Genomic DNA, 20,192 nt, shown 5'->3' on the forward strand with positions numbered 1-20,192 from the left:
GGTGACAGTATAAGTGGTTCCCTGGTATTGCACCAGTGTAGTCAACAGCTTATCTCCACGCCAGGGGCCTCTGGGTGAAATCTAGCCCCCTCTCCAAAGCACTGTGGTGGGATACAGATTCAGACCAAGTTTCTATTGCTGGGTCATGTGAAAGTAGGCCGGAGTCCATTGCAGCTGACATACCTGACAGAGGGACAAAGACAGAAAGAAAAAGAAACATGTGATGTCATACTTTCTTTATATTTGTTTCATGGTCTGAAAGACTTTAGGCCAAATATGAATAACTATCAACTGACGTAAATAGAGTAAGTGAAACAGATCAGTATGACGTGAGGTAAGGTGAACAAGATTTATAGGACAAGCTGTGAAACACAGGACGTTCTTCCACCAGGGACCAAGACTTAACATTGCCTAAGCATACAGTATGTATGTTCAAAGCAGCCATGTTGTTTGAGACAGGAAATGAACACCTTCAAAAAGTATATTTAACACATCAACATTTTCTGAGTTCGTAACAACCGTTTTAAAAAGTGCCAGATATGGGCAAAGATACATAAAAATGTATCTTGTTACAAAATACTCCCCAAACAAATGATCTACAAACTACAAAATACCATTACCTACAAATATATTGTATTTATCAAATACAGAAAACACAAAATACAAAAGTTGAATTCACCTCCCCTTTTTGTACCAGGTTTACTATCCTCACTCTGGAAGTGCACCCCTGTCCTTCAACCTTATTGTCAGCTCCTCCACTTGTTCACCAACACAACTCTCGCCGTGGCATTTGGCTTGTTACAAGTTTTCCTTGGGTGTAAATATGGGATAAACTTGTAACCGGCTGGACATTCCCTGTTACTATTAGAGTTCGTCTGGGCGCAAGCCAGATCAGGGAGAGGTAGCTGCTAGACTCCAACCATGCCATTTCCTGTTACTGTTAGAGTTCGTCTGGGCGCAAGCCAGATCAGGGAGAGGTAGCTGCTAGACTCCAACCATGCCATTGCCTGTTACTGTTAGAGTTCGTCTGGGCGCAAGCCAGATCAGGGAGAGGTAGCTGCTAGACTCCAACCATGCCATTGCCTGTTACTGTTAGAGTTCGTCTGGGCGCAAGCCAGATCAGGGAGAGGTAGCTGCTAGACTCCAACCATGCCATTGCCTGTTACTGTTAGAGTTCGTCTGGGCGCAAGCCAGATCAGGGAGAGGTAGCTGTTAGACTCCAACCATGCCATTGCCTGTTACTGTTAGAGTTTGTCTGGGCGCAAGCCAGATCAGGGAGAGGTAGCTGCTTGACTCCAACCATGACATTCCCTGTTACTGTTAGAGTTTGTCTGGGCGCAAGCCAGATCAGGGAGAGGTAGCTGCTAGACTCCAACCATGCCATTGCCTGTTACTGTTAGAGTTTGTCTGCAGTGATATCTCAAAGATATTTTGGTGTATAATATTGGAGTGGTATGATATCTCACATATTCTGGTATATAATATTGGAGTGGTATGATATCTCAGATATTTTGGTGCGTATTTCATCCTCAGTTTAACTTCTTTAAGTAAGCTACTGTTCTAGTATCTATTGAGCTGGTGCAAGAAGCCAAGATTTGCAACCATATTCTTGCATGCTATACCACTTGTTTCATTGGAATTTGTAATAACTGTGTAATAAAGTATATGTTTTTGTAATTCTGTCTAGCATGATCTAATTCCATGGCCTTGTACCCAGTCGTAGTCTTTGTTGACTCTACCCTATCTGCCAAGTATCTGTTTGTTACAAGCGCACTTCCATTTTCAATGTGCCTGTCTTTCAAAAAGCCTAAATTGGTTGAAAATACAAGTTGCTTCCATGACATTTTCACTTTAAATGATATTGTAGTAAATTACAATTGCCACTCCTTTACAATGAACGTAACTTCTATACAGTACATATCCTGTAACAGGCAAATTTAATGTGTAGCCCTGTATTTGTATCTACCTACAAATGTGATAATTGACAAGAATATTCATGAATGTGAATGTGTTTTCATGAAGGTGTATTGGATGCATGCATTGCTCTTTCAGTAAACAGGACATTTTAGTGTTTTCCATAATGGCACAAAATACTTTCACTTTCAACTTTCAACTTTCATGTTACGAAAGATCCTGGGTATATTCATTAGTGCACACCGTAGCAAAACAGTTTGCAAATGAAAATGAAAACAGGGGATTCCTATTGAACAAATTCTGGTAGGTCCCTCCCGGGTTTGGCCCATTTGGTTTTGTTTGGTCTCTATTGAATACCAGGAAGATAGGTTTCATTTCCATCTAGCTACACCCATTATTTCCCAGGAAGATAGGTTTCATTTCCATCTAGCTGCACCATTTCAAATAAATGTGCAACAGATGTAAGTAAGGGTGTAAACAGAATCTGAAGTCAGAGCAACTCAGCACTGCCAGTGGAGCAACATCCATCCACCAAGGTAACTTTTCATTTTTTAAGTATGAAGTATGAAATACACCTGCATATGACATTTTAAAGAAAAGTAGAGATAGAAACTTAACATTAGAGCAGACACACGGTCAACATCCAACAATATTTATGTTTTATTTTAGAACTGTTTATTATTCAAAATAACAAAAAATAGGTTTAGTTGTAGAATGAAAAGTAGTAGAATTATTCAATTGTTTCCAGCAGCAGTTACAGTCACCAACGCTCTGGATAACATGAAAGGTGTTCTCTCATTTGTGTCTGGAAGTAGCTAGCAAGCTAGCCAACGTTAGCCAGATAGCTTGGGTGCTTGACTGCAGTTGTGAGGTCAGAACGCTCGGATCAACCCTACTCCTTGGCCTGTCTGGTAGTGTGCGCTCCGAGAGTGAAACGCTCTGAATTTATGAACGGACAATCCAATCTAACAACGCTCTGAATTTACAAACACCCAGAGGGCACTCTGAGCGCACTCTGGCACTCCAGATTGAATTTATGAACGCACCTTCATGCGTGAGTTCCAAATATCTCTAACGGTCTCCCCAGGGTGAGTTGTTTTATGCATGTGATGTCAGAATGCACTCATTGTTCCAAAATGGGATTGTTATGCAACAGGACAGTTAACCCATACTGCCTGCTAATTATCCATAGGCTATGTTTCAACTTGTCAATTTCAATAGTCAATTTCAGTTCCACTTCATTAATTCATATAGAATTAGCCCATTTCACTGTTGAGGACAATTTATGTTTGAGTCTTTACTGAGCGGACAAACTTTTCTCCTCGAGGAGAGGCCAAGCACTTCCCCAGTGTTTCTGCAGATCAAGTAGACATTTGACAGTCTTGCACAAACTTTTTCCCCATGACACATTTTCTGGCTGGCGCTGGCGTTGCCTTCATTGTTGTTTTCCCTACAAGTAATAACTTTGGACATGTGTGCATTCCTATCAAAGTAAGTGCCTTATTTACTGTATATTGTGTTGTTGTTTCTACTGCAGGATTGTGTTGTGCCACTTCTGTGAATGTCTGAACATTGCAAACAAAAATAAACTGGTCACAGTCAGGACATAACTTTGTAAGGACTGTGTTTGTGCAAAAATGTTTCTGTGAAAAAACAGTGTGGCCAGCTCAAACGTGACTGTTGAAACCGAAACTGGACGTGCTAAATAAGCGTTCTAATCACACCGGTTTGTTGGTATGTGTCAATTATACAGTCTCCATTCTATTCCCTTGGCTCAGTTTTTCTGAAATGCAATATAACCATTAAGGAGCAAAGGGTAGACAATTACACACACTTCTTATTTTATAGGTTTATTCTCGTATTTGTCAGATGTGAAAGTTCAGTGCCATTGCCAATATAACAATTAGTGATGGACACTGATATGGAAAATCTATATCAATATTAGTTGGATTCAATATCAATATCATATCAGTTTTATGAATAACGTTGCAACTGAGTGAATGTTTCGATTTTCTCTTTACTTCTAAGGTTTTGTGAAGTCCAGACAATTGCTTGCTGATTGCCCATTTGGCCAAGTGTGAATGTTCTGGGTGCCTTGTGTGATGTGCATGTTAACCACAGATTAAGCCCTGTCTAAATTGGGGGGCCGGCTTCAGGCATAAGCGACATAGGACGCTTAGGGCCCCCGGCCACTCAGACGGGGTCTCAATTTACTGTTGACAGTTACATTAGTAGAATACACAAGGTGTATGTTCGAAATGTGGTTGTGCATCAGCAGTTACTCTCTTGTTTTGTCAGTCACTAGCTAGGTTTCCATCCAATTGGCGACAGATTTAAATGCGAACATTCTAAAATCTGCATAAAAGCTATATGCAAATTTTACCACCAGAGATGTGTTTTCATCCAATTGACTTGTTGCAGATAAAACGCTGTGCATGATGACATAGTGCACATAAAAATTACTTTTGGCAATTCCCATGTACCGAATAAAAAATAAAAGTTAAATGGGTTTCCATCTCATTTTCAGCTCTACTGATGAGTTTGTCACAAGAAATGTTATATAGTGAATGCGTATATGGATGAGAGTGATGTTATTTTTATTTGTCAAATGACAGCCAAGCATTGATCAGCATGATATTTATTGGAAAGGAGCTCAAGCTCATCACATTGCGCTTTCACCACCCTGTGAAGTTCATCATAACTTATTTCATCTGTAGCCTAGTAAATGGCATACTTTGATATAGTGGTTATTATATCAATATCTGCTCGTAAAAGCGTTTCCACCACAATTTCTCACGTAATTACTTTTACAGACATACAAATATCGCACTTTGTCTAGTGTATTTTGTTTTGCCGACATTTGGAAAGTTTAGCGACAAATTTGTTATTCCCATCAGGACTGTTGTGACATTTTTTATCTGCCATGTACTTTACTCACATAATGAAAACCTGGTTACTAACAGTCACTCAATTAGCCATGTTAGCTAGCAATTTTTAGATTGGTAAATTAGTTTAGGGGCCCTGACCTCCAGGGGGCCCCCATTGATTTTGTTAGTCACTCTCACTCAGCTATCATTAACATGGCATAAGCAATGGCAAAATGTTCATTTTTATTTATATCTCCTCTTCTCTTTCGGTTGTTGGTAAGGGCTCATAAGTAACATTTCACAAATTAAGTAGCTGCAGGAACAGGATTGGAAAACCCATAGCATACAGAGTTTGGGCGGAATCATCCTTGAAAAATGTAACACAGCGCAAGCTTTTTTTGCTACTTTCTCAAATCATCAATAGCCTATATTTTCTTCATGCAGCCCATATATGTTCATATCACTCGCCACTAGTTGCCAAATAACTCTAAATCTACAATTTAAAAAATGCTGGGTTGTTTGGATGACCCAACTGCTGTGTTGCAGGCATTGTGTCACGTTTTCTTTAAAAACAGCATGGTTGGGTTATTTATGTTGAGTTATTGAGATATGACCCAATTGGTGGGTTAATTCGCCCACCAAATCCAGAATATCAAAGTAATCCGGCAAGCTTGTGAATGAGGATTGTTTCAGCTGTTTAGAAAGTCTACCATACATTGCAGCCGTCGTTGAGTGGAATTACTTTTAGATGGACAAATGGGCAAGGCGATGTGGTTGACCAAAAGCGGGGGGGAAAGAGCTAGCGAATGTTACTGTGTCGTGCATTGTTTCACATTAGGTAGCTAGCTAGATAACTTGGCTTAGCTAGCTAGCTCAAACTAGCTTTCACACCCGGTTTGTCTTTTAAAAAAACATCATCACCTCATCAACTCCATCACCTCCTTGTTACCTGCACTATATATGTCACTCCATTTTGTTCCTTCCCCAGGTGTCATTGTTTCTGTTTCATGTCTGTGTGCTGTTAGTGTTTCTTGTTTTGTATTATGTTTATTTTTATTAAAACACTCACACCCTGAACTTGCTTCCCGACTCTCAGCGCACTCTGTACAGAATGATGCCTCACCAAAGGGAATTATCAGGGGGTGTTTTTATTTTTTATTTTTTGTGTTGGAGGTGATGTCGGGTCCGGGTGTTTGAACCTGGAGCTACCTGGGAGGCCTCAGACGGTTTGTCGGGTTCCCCTGCCTCACCTGGCTTGACGGGTTTCCATACCTCAGCGGTTTTTGATAGACTCCCATGCCACTGCTGGCTCGACAGACTGCCAGGCCTCAGAAGGCTCAATAGGCTCCCATGCCTCAGCTGGTGAACAGGTTCCCGTGCCTCGGGATCCCCGTGGATCCCCGGGATTGTCCCTTTGGTTGGCCCAGTCCGGTGCCCGCAACAAGGGTGCCCAGTCCAGGGCCTGCAACGAGGGTGCCCAGTCCGGAGCCTCCAGCAACGAGGGTGCCCAGTCCGGGGCCCGCAACGAGGGTGCCCAGTCCGGGGCCCGCAACGAGGGTGCCCAGTCCGCGGCCCGCAACGAGGATGCCCAGTCCGGGGCCCGCAACGAGGGTGCCCAGTCCGGGGCCCGCAACGAGGGTGCCCAGTCCTGGGCCCACAACGAGGGTCCCCAGTCCGGGGCCTGCTACGAGGGTCCCCAGTCCGGGGCCCGCTTCTATGTTTTCTGTTTAGTTTGGTTACCTTACAGAACTGTTAGTTTGTCTCTTTGTTATTTTTGTTCAAAGTGTTCTGAGTTAATAAAAAATCATGAACACATACCACGCTGCGCTTTGGTCCACTCCTCAGACGAGCGTTACAGAGTGTCTCATATAGGACTTTCAAATGATCTCTTTTGCGCTCAACATAGCCACTTCATATGTGTATTCGCTCTGGAATGGTAAAAATATCCTTACTATTTTATTCAGCTAAATTCAATTATTTCTTCTTCCTATAAAATCCTATAATATAAAATAATGGCACGGGACTTACAAGCATGTCTTGTCAGCTAAATTAACAAGCCTACAGCCTACAGCCTGGCATCGCCAGATAATATAGTTGGCCAACTCATGTTCTGTTCTTCTGACATGCATTTTCTTCATATCATAATGTTTCTTTAGACTTTACTAAATAAATTATGTATTTATTGTGATGGTACATATTAAACTGATTTATTCAACTTTTTAAAATGTCAATGTTCAAAAGGTGCTCATCAGCGGCTTGCATGCAGCTTGTTGCGTGGAGGCCTGGAGATGCAAAACTTGTTTGTTAATTAACAATCAATTAATTTGTGTCCTCTCTAGTGTACATCATTTCTTGGTCCATATCTCTGAGGCCATACAAGCCTCTGGATTACGTCCTGTTGAGGGGACATTCTGGGCCTTTCAATGATATCACATGTGTTGACAACTTTTGTGTAATTATTAATTGTCACTGTGTAAAAGTTATTTCACATTAAATAAGAGCTTATCAAAAAATGTCCTCTGTAGTGTTTTTTTACCTACTGTACCCATTGACTGTAATGAAAAATGTTTCATATTTACTTCCTAATGACCACTAAAGAGGACACTTTTGTACTTACAATAATAAATAAATAAATAAATACATATTTTTTTTTCTTAGTGTTAAAAAAATCACAACATTTAATCTGGGTCCACCCCATGGCAAAATGGGTAGAATTGCAGGAAATTTGCTTTAAAATTGAAAAAATGTATCTCTGCCCAATGGCAGAATGAGTAGAATTGCATGAAGGTGCTATAAAATTGCAAAATTTGCTCTCCACCCCATGGCAAAATGTGTCAAACTGCTGAAAAGTTGCTATAAAACTGCAACATTGCTGCTTTAAAACGTATGTTTGTCTCTCCACCGTTAAGAGGGGGGCCCCCAAAAGGTTAGAGCTGGCCCTGTCCTTATGTAAGAAGAAACGGGATATACAATGTAAGAGTACAGGACAGAATGTAAATAAACTATCCCTTATTACTATGAACAGCTACACCACAGGCCTAACCTAACCTACCTTTCAGCAGGCAGTTAAAAACCAAATCCACATTTGGGGAAACAGCGCAACTGTTCGCCCCCAGTGCCTTTGTTATTGTTTTTGTGTTGTTGAGGAACTGGGGGCGAGGAGCATCCTGCAGCGTGGCAAACCACATGTGCAGTCCACATTCTGCTCTTCTATCGCACATGCCATGGGGTCTGAGGGGAAAAAACAGTGTTCGATGCAGTATCCCAAACGGACGTGGCAGCTTCACCATTTAAGGATTCTTTAAGTGTGCTATAAAGTTGAGAGCCTGTGAGAGGGTTTTGTGTTTGCAAAATCAGTCATGTAAGCTTTTTTACATAATGGTGTAGGAGGATAAACTGATACGTATCAAGATATGCTTTACTCATAACGGTATCAAATCGAATGATCAATGTTGGTGCCCAGCCTTTATGTTAATGTTGGAATGTTTTACCTTCATTTTGTTCTAGATGGATAAGATATTCAATCTCCTCGCGCAGCACAGACTGGAGGCCTACTACAATACATTCCTCACTTTGGGTGTCCAAGATGAGAGAGATTTCATTGATGGCGTAAATGGTGAAGATTTAGACAAAATGAGTAAGGCCACAGACATGTAACTGACTCCATGACACCATATTGACACTGTGTAGTTCTTCGCTAGATGCGCCTTGAATTTAAGGCAGCCCTCTGCACCTCTCTGATTCAGAGGGGGTTGGGTTAAATGCGGAAGACACATTTAAGTTGAATGCATTCAGTTGTACAACTGACTAGGGATCCCCTTTCCCTTTCCCATTTAACATCATAGCCCAGAGTGATTTATTCTTATACCACCCCATGTCGTTATAGACAAAAATGCTAACATACAATCAGTCTCAACCTGTTTTTAATCGCATATCTGATGTATTTGGCCTACAATAGCTAGTTACTATCAAGCTGACTTAACCTACTGGTGAAAATCTGTTTTGGTTTTGGTTTCATTGTGAATGTATCGCCGCTTCAGACTGAATTAATAATACAATAATATAATACATGAATAACATATGAATATATATAATATACTAAAGACTGGCAGTAAATGGTGCATCACAAAGTACTTAGATGAGTAGGGGGTCAATGGATATTTCACTCTAAAGTCCTAGTTTTTATGGCTATCAGGCCTCAATCCGAGTAATAAGATGTGACATTGTGACAATGTTTAATTTAGTCATAACATCGAAAACATTGTTCTTGCAGTGTTGGGCCCCATTCATTTTTCACTTGTTTGGTTGAAGTTCTTTGCCATTGTGGGGCACACATCAGCGTACAATGGGATTATTAGCAAGCTGCATGGCTGGTCAAAAAGGGTCTGTGGTTCATTTTTTCCCAACAGATTTCAGTCATGTAGAAAAGAATCGCTTTGAAAAAATGAAAGATTTCATCCAACGACTCAGAGCGCCACAGCAAGCAATGCCTGTACAGAAATCGATGGAGTCTTTCCATCTGCGGTACACATATCCCCACTGTCCTGAGCCAAGAGACATCAGAGGTGAGACATAGTAGTAGGTCATATAGGAAAGAGGAGAGCATTTTATTCAAAGGGATTCTATAACTCTTATCAAAAGCATCATATCACTAAAAGTCATTACTTTGTGACATGCCTCATGTTTGACTATATTTTGAATTATAGACATGGATCCTGCCCAAAACACGGTTGAAGATCTGATGCTAAGGATTTGCCACCAAGAGGCCATAGGGAATTCCAGAGCCCTGTGCCTCTACACCATTGAGGGAATGCCTCTAACTGATGATCCTTTCTTCAACACATGTACGTATGCCAGATACAGTATGCTTTTATGAATACCCCATTATGAAAACACATTCACATTCATGACTAAAAAGGGTATTTTGTTATAAGCTGTCCAGAAGTATTTTATGTTAGTTGGAGGAGTTTAGAAGTTTAAATTGTTAGAGGCTAGTGTTTAAAGTTTGAGGCTAGTATAATAGTGACTGTATTATAAATGTTATTTACGTTTATTTGAACAGGGACAATAAAAACACGAGTCTCAGCAGACAAGTGAAATTGTGTTGTAGCAGATTTAGCTAACAGCTAATTCCATCTGCAATGGGATAGTAGCCTTTATTGACTATAGCCCAGAAGTAGTAAGTTTACATAATTTAGCAGACGCTCTTATCCAGAGCGACTTACAGTGAGTGCATGCATTTTCATACTGGTCCCTCGTGGGAATCAAACCCATAGCCCTGCCGTTGCAGGTGCCATGCTCTATCAACTGAGCCACACGGGGCATTAGTACTACTAGTAGTATTGAGCGTGTTACAACTAGGTCTTATTGTCATAGGCGTGTGTATAGGTGGCAATGAAGTCAGGCGCAGGAGAATTGAACTTGGTAAAATGGAGTAGTTTAATAACTTCGAAAACATAACTGCAAAACCATGAATAAATAAACAAAACAAAGTGGGTACGAGGACCCGTCGCGCACCAATACAAACAACACGAAACAATAATGGACAATCTCTGACAAAGACATGAGGGGAAACAGAGGGTTAAATGCACAACAGGGATTGGGATTGAAAAATGGGATTGAAACCAGGTGTGTAGGGAGACAACCAGTAGTAACCAAAAAAGTGTCAAACAAATCAAAATATATTTTATATTTCAGACTCTTCAAAGTAGCCATCCTTTTCCTTGATGACAGCTTTGCACACTCTTGGCTTTCTCTCAACCAGCTTCACATGGAATGCTTTTTGATTTGTTTAACACTTTTTTGGTTACTACAAGATTTCATGTGTTATTTCATAGTTTTGATGTCTTCACTATTATTCTAAAAAAAACACACAAAAAAACAACCTTGAATGAGTATTGTGTCCAAACTTTTGACGGCTACTGTAAATACATATAATTTGAGGTGAAATGACATGGAAGATCCCTTGTGTTGACAAGCATCTTATATTACAACCATTTTAGGGTCTTTGAAAGACAGGCACATTGAAAATGGAAGTGAGCTTTATGCCATATTTACACCCAAGGAGAACTTGAAACAAGCCCCCCACATGCCACAACGAGAGATGACTGACATCTCAGGAGAGGAGAATGTTCGATGCCACATTATGCTCAAGGTGAATTCATCACATTATTGAAAAATACAAAGCTCAACGTGGCAGGACTCAATTTATGTATATATTTATAGCTGTTTTAGCTGTATTTACTGTGATTCTAACCCCTTACTTTTCCAAACCTGTATGTATTATGAAAGGGTGTAATACCAGAGGGGTATACTACGACGCCGGCTAGATCTATTGAGGATTTTCTAAAGCTAGCTAGCTTCAATTAGCTTCACATTCCAATTTATGCTTAATGGATATCACGAAGGTGGATATTGATCCAACACCTGCTGCTAACTCAAGCCAGGCTTGTAACTGCATGTTGCATGTGCATTGCTTACTGTTTGGGGGTTTAAGCTGGGTTTCTGAACAGCACTTTGAGACATCTGCTGATGTAAAAAAGGGCTTTATAAATACATTTGATTGATTGATTGATGTGGATAGCCCAGCTAGGTGAACGCCGATAACTTAATTGAGACAATACGCGAACAGAGATTCCTGGTCGAGCCAGTGCCACCTTTTTCTTTGTTGGTGGTCGAAATCAAAATGAAAGAAAGGTTATCCTGCAAATTCAGGTTATAGTGGTAAGCAGGCTATTAGAAGTGCTGTCTTGCTTTTACTATGGGTATTGTTAATGCCGTCTTTGGTATGCTTATCCATGAACGAGCAGGCTGTTTTCTAATTCGATAAATAATTGTATTAATACAGTCAAACCAGAGTTTTACTTACTGTTTTTAACACAAAATAAGATTTGATTAATAAAATATTTAATCGGTCGTCTTCATCAAAATATTGTCTGTATGAAGAGAATGATGTGACGCAATCTTTGCAAAAGGGAGGGAATCTCATTTGATTGGTCCTCAACTCAAGTCTCACATTTTTTACTTTAAGTGATAAAGTGGAGTTAACCTGCCACGGAGCAAGTTAGAGCTGAAAGATTCGTTGCCATAGAAATATACCTAGCTAAAAGGTGAGCCTGCTTTGTGTTAATGGTTGTCCAGAGTTTAAGAGTTTACCAAAGTTAGCCCGCTAACTCCTCTATCTCGCTACGTGGTATAGCCCTCTGGTAGCAACTAAGCTCTGTAAATAATGTCTGTCAATTATTGAATATACTGTGCTTTTCACCAACAGGGAGACTATGAGGTCAAGGTGGACTTGACAAGTGACACAATTAGAGTCTTGAGACAAAAGCTCTCTAATGAAAGTGGAATCCCAGCACATGTCCTCCTTTATAAGTAATGTCACGTGCATATATAATTGTGATTTAATCATGTATTAATACATTTAACAACACAAAATTATGTCAATTAATAAACCCCTGCACATCTTATCATTTGACCGTATATAGCTTCAATACAACTTCTTCCTAATGTACCTTTTTGCAGAGGTGAACACGGTGAAACTTTGCAAGATTGTGGAATCAATGAGGAGACAACTGTGCCCTTTTCGTTGTCCTCCTTCCCCGATGAGAATCAGGACAACATGGAATTCTTCTTGAATGATGTTGTACCCTCAGTGCAACAAACCCGGAAAGGACTCAGCGCTTTCTTTTCTTCACTATACACCGTTGTGAGATATTCAGATATTCACATTGTCTTGTTACAGTCGTGTTGACCATGACGTGGGAACCGTTTATTCAAACTTCAGATGTGTTGGTATTACCATGTCCAGATTAAGAGTGCTGCAATGTTCCTTTGCTTGTGATATGGGATGTTCAATCTACAGTCCCTTGCCTCATCGAGCCACCCATCATGCATTTAAATGATCTTCCCTAATGTCCTTACAGAAAGTTCAACATTCCGGAGAGGGATTCAAGAAAGTGAATGCGTACATTCGAAAGCTCAGTGGATGTAATCCCCTGGCACAAAGTTTGTATCAGCTGTTGTGCAGAAATGAAAGTGGAAGTAGGACCCAGAAGGTGATACATATTTTTGAACACAAGCGTAATGTACAGTACACATGTAATATCATGTAAGTCTACATATAGATTCCTAACATTGATTTGTTTTAGATTGCCATTGTTGAGGGATTGTACACTCTCTTCAGAGAGCTGTTGCCAAGCCTCGATAAAAAAAGAGGTGACAAGATCATTGAAGACCCCGACGTGTTTGAGAATGCACCAGTTTGCTGGGCCTACCTGATATCTAAAGCAGAGGTATGCCCGTTGTTTTTTTTGTTTTTTTTTAGGTACCATTGATAATACATTATGGATCGTATTGTATTGCACGTTATAAAATGTTTTTAATGGGGAACTGAGATACTGCACCTCTATTTGTTTGGCATGTAACATAAACAAATGACCACAATATGCATGTGTTTTCTATCTCTTTGTCTACCCTAGAAAGAGAGTTCCCAACATGAGGTCTTTGCACCGATATGTTTGACCTCTCAACCAGGAGTGCGCTTCAGCGACCCAGTTCAAGTACCTGGACTACCAGATGTCTTTGAAAGAGAGTATGTCCTACAGAAAATTAAAGGTAAAACATGAGCAGATGTGGGTATTTGTAATATGCACAGCACTGTGGGCACAATATATTTTCAGTAACATCTACATGTGGCACAATGGCCAACAGTACTGGCCTGAAATCCGGAGCCTGTTTTGTGCTTACATGCCACAACCAGCACTCTGTGTGATGCCAAACATGTTCGGCATAACAAGGAGTGGCAAGTAGTGAATGGATATCTAAACAGACTGGTACTCAGGCTACAATAGTACCATACTAATGGGAAACTGCTCTGCACAACTCAATTCTATAGTACATCAAAAATATATGTAAAATGCCATCATATCATGTACCAAATTCCATAACGCAAGATCAATTGGCTCTAGAGTTTAAACATTGGTTTTGAATCAATAGCTGTGACTTGACTGGCTCACTGCAGCCATAATGTTAAACATAGGAACGGGTTTGATGAAACTTTGGCATGTTCCCTCAGAGTTAAGAATTACAGGGCTCTCTACAGAGTGTGAATTTGAATTCTTAGTCAAACCCAGAACTAATTGTCATGCACCTATGTTAATTTTTATTTTTTTATTTTATTTTACTAGGCAAGTCAGTTAAGAACAAATTCTTATTTTCAATGACGGCCTAGGAACAGTGGATTAACTGCCTGTTCAGGGGCAGAACGACAGATTTGTACCTTGTCAGCTCGGGGATTCAAACTTGCAACCTTTCGGTTACTAGTCCAACGCTCAAACCACTAGGCTACCCTGCAATCATTGATTGCTGAGATGTGTTAGTGTCTGCACTGGAAGAGCAGCTAATAATGTCTTGTTTTTTTGTAAACAGAAAAAAGTATAACTTTCGATATGTGAATTAAACTTTGACATGTACAGTAGTTTCATGATCAAATGTTGTAACTGCACATGACGTGTTTTACCACTGCTAAGATGGAGAAAGAATCCCAAACTGCTCTGCTGAGATCCTGACAGAAACTTCAATGTGGAGAGCTACCGATGTCGAAAAGATTTTACTCAGTCTGCCTCCATCCATCAAAACCTTCCCTGTTTGGGTTTCATATGGACTTGTGACTGGTCAAAAGTATGATTCTTTCATTGTATCGTTCAATACTTTATCTGCATCGATAGTGTAACTGGTAATTCATGTTTTATTGTTTAATCAAATTAAAGCTTTCAGATCCAACTAGATGAGACATTTGCCAAGATGACTGAAGAATTGAATGCTTACCCTCACCTGACAGTCACTCCACCACTGCAGTTGAAGAGTGTAGGAGTGGATGGGCCACGTCTCATTCTTTTGAAAGAAGGTAGGCTACCGGGCCTTGTGCCTACTAGTTCAAGTCTTGGTACGATGTATCATTCATGTTTGAGATTATTATGGTCATGGAAAGTCCCATCTCATGGTGTTCGCTTATTCTTGCTTAGGCCTATGCAAATGAATATGTGCACAATTCATTCACATTGCAGCAGAACTATTGATGTCTTTGGTTCATCAGACATATGATACACTGCATTTACAGATAGCACTTTCACATACTGCCAGTTATTGAAGCGTGTATTTTATCTATTTTATGGGAATATGAACTTTTGGTAGCATTTTAGTTTACAGTGCTGAAACAAGTGAAGGGTTCAGGGATATCTAGCAGTGGCACAACTGAATGCATTCAATTGAAATGTGTCTTCCGCATTTAACCCAACCCCTCTGAATCAGAGAGGTGAGGAGGTTGCCTTAATTGACCACCACGTCATCGGCGCACAGGGAACAGGCTCGGAATTTACATAATAATTACTTAAAAATAGTCAATAACAACATGGTAAGGACTGGATAATTATGCGCAACAAGCAAAGACCCAAAAGGTACATTTTGAGATTGGTCCACATACATTATAAGTATGATATAGATTCTCAAATGATTCTGTTAAATAACCATTCTTTCTACGAAAGTTCCAAGTGTATTCTTAATACGTACGGTGCTGCTGAGAAGAGGTGAAATGGCCATAAATATTTATTACATAACTTGTACTTATTAGCCTCTATTATTTATATTTCTTAAGTAACAAATCATTATTTATACGTAACAACCAGGAAAATTCATCACATATCTATATCTGTATTTAGCAGCTAAACACTATGAATGGGTTAGTAACACTTTGTTACCCAGTCGTTGCCATGTTATTTCCCTGTTGTTTCCTCTTACTTCCCAGTTGTTCCCATGTTATTTCCCTGTTGTTTCCTCTTACTTCCCAGTTGTTCCCATGTTATTTCCCTGTTGTTTCCTCTTACTTCCCAGTTGTTCCCATTGTTATTTCCCTGTTGTTTCCTCTTACTTCCCAGTTGTTCCCATTGTTATTTCCCTATTGTTTCCTCTTACTTCCCAGTTGTTCCCATGTTATTTCCCTGTTGTTTCCTCTTACTTCCCAGTTGTTCCCATGTTATTTCCCTGTTGTTTCCTCTTACTTCCCAGTTGTTCCCATGTTATTTCCCTGTTGTTTCCTCTTACTTCCCAGTTGTTCCCATTGTTATTTCCCTGTTGTTTCCTCTTACTTCCCAGTTGTTCCCATTGTTATTTCCCTATTGTTTCCTCTTACTTCCCAGTTGTTCCCATGTTATTTCCCTGTTGTTTCCTCTTACTTCCCAGTTGTTCCCATTGTTATTTCCCTATTGTTTCCTCTTACTTCCCAGTTGTTCCCATGTTATTTCCCTGTTGTTTCCTCTTACTTCCCAGTTGTTCCCATGTTATTTCCCTGTTGTTTCCTCTTACTTCCAAATCGTTGCACTGTTATTTCCCTGTTGTTTCCTCTTACTTCCCAGTTGTTCCCATGTTATTTCCCTGTTGTTTCCTCTTACTTCCCAGTTGTTCCCATGTTATTTCCCTGTTGTTTCCTCTTACTTCCCAGTTGTTCCCATGTTATTTCCCTGTTGTTTCCTCTTACTTCCCAGTTGTTCCCATGTTATTTCCCTGTTGTTTCCTCTTACTTCCCAGTTGTTCCCATGTTATTTCCCTGTTGTTTCCTCTTACTTCCCAGTTGTTCCCATGTTATTTCCCTGTTGTTTCCTCTTACTTCCCAGTCGTTGCCCTGTTATTTCCCTGTTGTTTCCTCTTACTTCCCAGTTGTTCCCATGTTATTTCCCTATTGTTTCCTCTTACTTCCCAGTTGTTCCCATGTTATTTCCCTGTTGTTTCCTCTTACTTCCCAGTTGTTCCCATGTTATTTCCCTGTTGTTTCCTCTTACTTCCCAGTTGTTGCCCTGTTTTTTCCCAGTTGTTTCCTCTTACTTCCCAGTTGTTCCCATTGTTATTTCCCTATTGTTTCCTCTTACTTCCCAGTTGTTCCCATGTTATTTCCCTGTTGTTTCCTCTTACTTCCCAGTTGTTCCCATTGTTATTTCCCTATTGTTTCCTCTTACTTCCCAGGTGTTCCCATGTTATTTCCCTGTTGTTTCCTCTTACTTCCCAGTTGTTCCCATGTTATTTCCCTGTTGTTTCCTCTTACTTCCCAGTCGTTGCCCTGTTATTTCCCTGTTGTTTCCTCTTACTTCCCAGTCGTTCCCATGTTATTTCCCTGTTGTTTCCTCTTACTTCCCAGTCGTTGCCCTGTTATTTCCCTGTTGTTTCTTCTTACTTCCCAGTCGTTGCCCTGTTATTTCCCTGTTGTTTCCTCTTACTTCCCAGTCGTTCCCATGCTATTTCCCTGTTGTTTCCTCTTACTTCCCAGTTGTTCCCATGTTATTTCCCTGTTGTTTCCTCTTACTTCCCAGTTGTTCCCATGTTATTTCCCTGTTGTTTCCTCTTACTTCCCAGTTGTTCCCATTGTTATTTCCCTATTGTTTCCTCTTACTTCCCAGTTGTTCCCATGTTATTTCCCTGTTGTTTCCTCTTACTTCCCAGTTGTTCCCATGTTATTTCCCTGTTGTTTCCTCTTACTTCCCAGTTGTTCCCATGTTATTTCCCTGTTGTTTCCTCTTACTTCCCAGTTGTTCCCATGTTATTTCCCTGTTGTTTCCTCTTACTTGCCAGTTGTTGCCCTGTTATTTCCCTGTTGTTTCCTCTTACTTCCCAGTTGTTCCCATGTTATTTCCCTGTTGTTTCCTCTTACTTTGCAGTTGTTCCAATGTTATTTCCCTGTTGTTTCCTCTTACTTGCCAGTTGTTGCACTGTTATTTCCCTGTTGTTTCCTCTTACTTGCCAGTTGTTGCCCTGTTATTTCCCTGTTGTTTCCTCTTACTTCCCAGTTGTTCCCATGTTATTTCCCTGTTGTTTCCTCTTACTTCCCAGTTGTTCCCATGTTATTTCCCTGTTGTTTCCTCTTACTTGCCAGTTGTTGCCCTGTTATTTCCCAGTTGTTTCCTCTTACTTCCCAGTTGTTCCCATGTTATTTCCCTGTTGTTTCCTCTTACTTCCCAGTTGTTCCCATGTTATTTCCCTGTTATTTCCTGTTACTTTGCAGTTGTTCCAATGTTATTTCCCTGTTGTTTCCTCTTACTTGCCAGTTGTTGCCCTGTTATTTCCCTGTTGTTTCCTCTTACTTCCCAGTCGTTCCCATGTTATTTCCCTGTTGTTTCCTCTTACTTCCCAGTTGTTCCCATGTTATTTCCCTGTTGTTTCCTCTTACTTCCCAGTTGTTCCCATGTTATTTCCCTGTTGTTTCCTCTTACTTGCCAGTTGTTGCCCTGTTATTTCCCAGTTGTTTCCTCTTACTTCCCAGTTGTTCCCATGTTATTTCCCTGTTGTTTCCTCTTACTTCCCAGTTGTTCCCATGTTATTTCCCTGTTGTTTCCTCTTACTTGCCAGTTGTTCCCATGTTATTTCCCTGTTGTTTCCTCTTACTTGCCAGTTGTTACCCTGTTATTTCCCTGTTGTTTCCTCTTACTTCCCAGTTGTTCCCATGTTATTTCCCTGTTGTTTCCTCTTACTTTGCAGTTGTTCCAATGTTATTTCCCTGTTGTTTCCTCTTACTTGCCAGTTGTTGCCCTGTTATTTCCCTGTTGTTTCCTCTTACTTGCCAGTTGTTGCCCTGTTATTTCCCTGTTGTTTCCTCTTACTTCCCAGTTGTTCCCATGTTATTTCCCTGTTGTTTCCTCTTACTTCCCAGTTGTTCCCATGTTATTTCCCTGTTGTTTCCTCTTACTTGCCAGTTGTTGCCCTGTTATTTCCCTGTTGTTTCCTCTTACTTCCCAGTTGTTCCCATGTTATTTCCCTGTTGTTTCCTCTTACTTCCCAGTTGTTCCCATGTTATTTCCCTGTTGTTTCCTGTTACTTTGCAGTTGTTCCAATGTTATTTCCCTGTTGTTTCCTCTTACTTGCCAGTTGTTGCCCTGTTATTTCCCTGTTGTTTCCTCTTACTTCCCAGTCGTTCCCATGTTATTTCCCTGTTGTTTCCTCTTACTTCCCAGTTGTTCCCATGTTATTTCCCTGTTGTTTCCTCTTACTTCCCAGTTGTTCCCATGTTATTTCCCTGTTGTTTCCTCTTACTTGCCAGTTGTTGCCCTGTTATTTCCCTGTTGTTTCCTCTTACTTCCCAGTTGTTCCCATGTTATTTCCCTGTTGTTTCCTCTTACTTCCCAGTTGTTCCCATGTTATTTCCCTGTTGTTTCCTCTTACTTGCCAGTTGTTGCCCTGTTATTTCCCTGTTGTTTCCTATTACTTCCCAGTTGTTCCCATGTTATTTCCCTGTTGTTTCCTCTTACTTTGCAGTTGTTCCAATGTTATTTCCCTGTTGTTTCCTCTTACTTGCCAGTTGTTGCCCTGTTATTTCCCTGTTGTTTCCTCTTACTTCCCAGTTGTTCCCATGTTATTTCCCTGTTGTTTCCTCTTACTTCCCAGTTGTTCCCATGTTATTTCCCTGTTGTTTCCTCTTACTTGCCAGTTGTTCCAATGTTATTTCCCTGTTGTTTCCTCTTACTTGCCAGTTGTTGCCCTGTTATTTCCCTGTTGTTTCCTCTTACTTCCCAGTCGTTCCCATGTTATTTCCCTGTTGTTTCCTCTTACTTCCCAGTTGTTCCCATGTTATTTCCCTGTTGTTTCCTCTTACTTCCCAGTTGTTCCCATGTTATTTCCCTGTTGTTTCCTCTTACTTGCCAGTTGTTGCCCTGTTATTTCCCTGTTGTTTCCTCTTACTTCCCAGTTGTTCCCATGTTATTTCCCTGTTGTTTCCTCTTACTTCCCAGTTGTTCCCATGTTATTTCCCTGTTGTTTCCTCTTACTTGCCAGTTGTTGCCCTGTTATTTCCCTGTTGTTTCCTCTTACTTCCCAGTTGTTCCCATGTTATTTCCCTGTTGTTTCCTCTTACTTTGCAGTTGTTCCAATGTTATTTCCCTGTTGTTTCCTCTTACTTGCCAGTTGTTGCCCTGTTATTTCCCTGTTGTTTCCTCTTACTTCCCAGTTGTTCCCATGTTATTTCCCTGTTGTTTCCTCTTACTTCCCAGTTGTTCCCATGTTATTTCCCTGTTGTTTCCTCTTACTTGCCAGTTGTTGCCCTGTTATTTCCCTGTTGTTTCCTCTTACTTCCCAGTTGTTCCCATGTTATTTCCCTGTTGTTTCCTCTTACTTTGCAGTTGTTCCAATGTTATTTCCCTGTTGTTTCCTCTTACTTGCCAGTTGTTGCCCTGTTATTTCCCTGTTGTTTCCTCTTACTTCCCAGTTGTTCCCATGTTATTTCCCTGTTGTTTCCTCTTACTTGCCAGTTGTTGCCCTGTTATTTCCCTGTTGTTTCCTCTTACTTCCCAGTTGTTCCCATGTTATTTCCCTGTTGTTTCCTCTTACTTCCCAGTTGTTCCCATGTTATTTCCCTGTTGTTTCCTCTTACTTGCC

The 20,192-nt window shown here is 40.5% G+C and overlaps 1 protein-coding gene across 2 annotated transcripts in view; it reads left to right on the forward strand.

The window, feature by feature from the left end:
* Nucleotides 1-2,173: 2,173 nt before the first annotated feature.
* Nucleotides 2,174-20,192, forward strand: part of LOC110493692 (uncharacterized) — a 41,405-nt gene continuing 23,386 nt past the window's right edge. Inside the window, exons 1-12 of one of the 2 annotated variants that reach the window (XM_036949683.2) lie at nt 2,174-2,450; nt 8,289-8,418; nt 9,191-9,346; nt 9,488-9,625; nt 10,784-10,935; nt 12,052-12,155; nt 12,306-12,489; nt 12,707-12,838; nt 12,932-13,075; nt 13,262-13,397; nt 14,312-14,462; nt 14,552-14,688. In XM_036949683.2, coding sequence (XP_036805578.2) covers nt 8,289-8,418; nt 9,191-9,346; nt 9,488-9,625; nt 10,784-10,935; nt 12,052-12,155; nt 12,306-12,489; nt 12,707-12,838; nt 12,932-13,075; nt 13,262-13,397; nt 14,312-14,462; nt 14,552-14,688 — 1,564 coding nt within the window. In that variant the 5' untranslated portion in view covers nt 2,174-2,450. Of the gene's footprint in view, nt 2,451-3,193; nt 3,406-8,288; nt 8,419-9,190; nt 9,347-9,487; nt 9,626-10,783; nt 10,936-12,051; nt 12,156-12,305; nt 12,490-12,706; nt 12,839-12,931; nt 13,076-13,261; nt 13,398-14,311; nt 14,463-14,551; nt 14,689-20,192 lie in introns of those variants that run through there. The other variant, XM_090204812.1, reaches the window with a different exon arrangement.

The sequence above is a fragment of the Oncorhynchus mykiss genome, chromosome 17, assembly GCF_057628025.1.
Source record: "Oncorhynchus mykiss isolate SJ-2025 chromosome 17, ASM5762802v1, whole genome shotgun sequence".
Classification (NCBI taxonomy): Eukaryota; Metazoa; Chordata; class Actinopteri; order Salmoniformes; family Salmonidae; genus Oncorhynchus; species Oncorhynchus mykiss.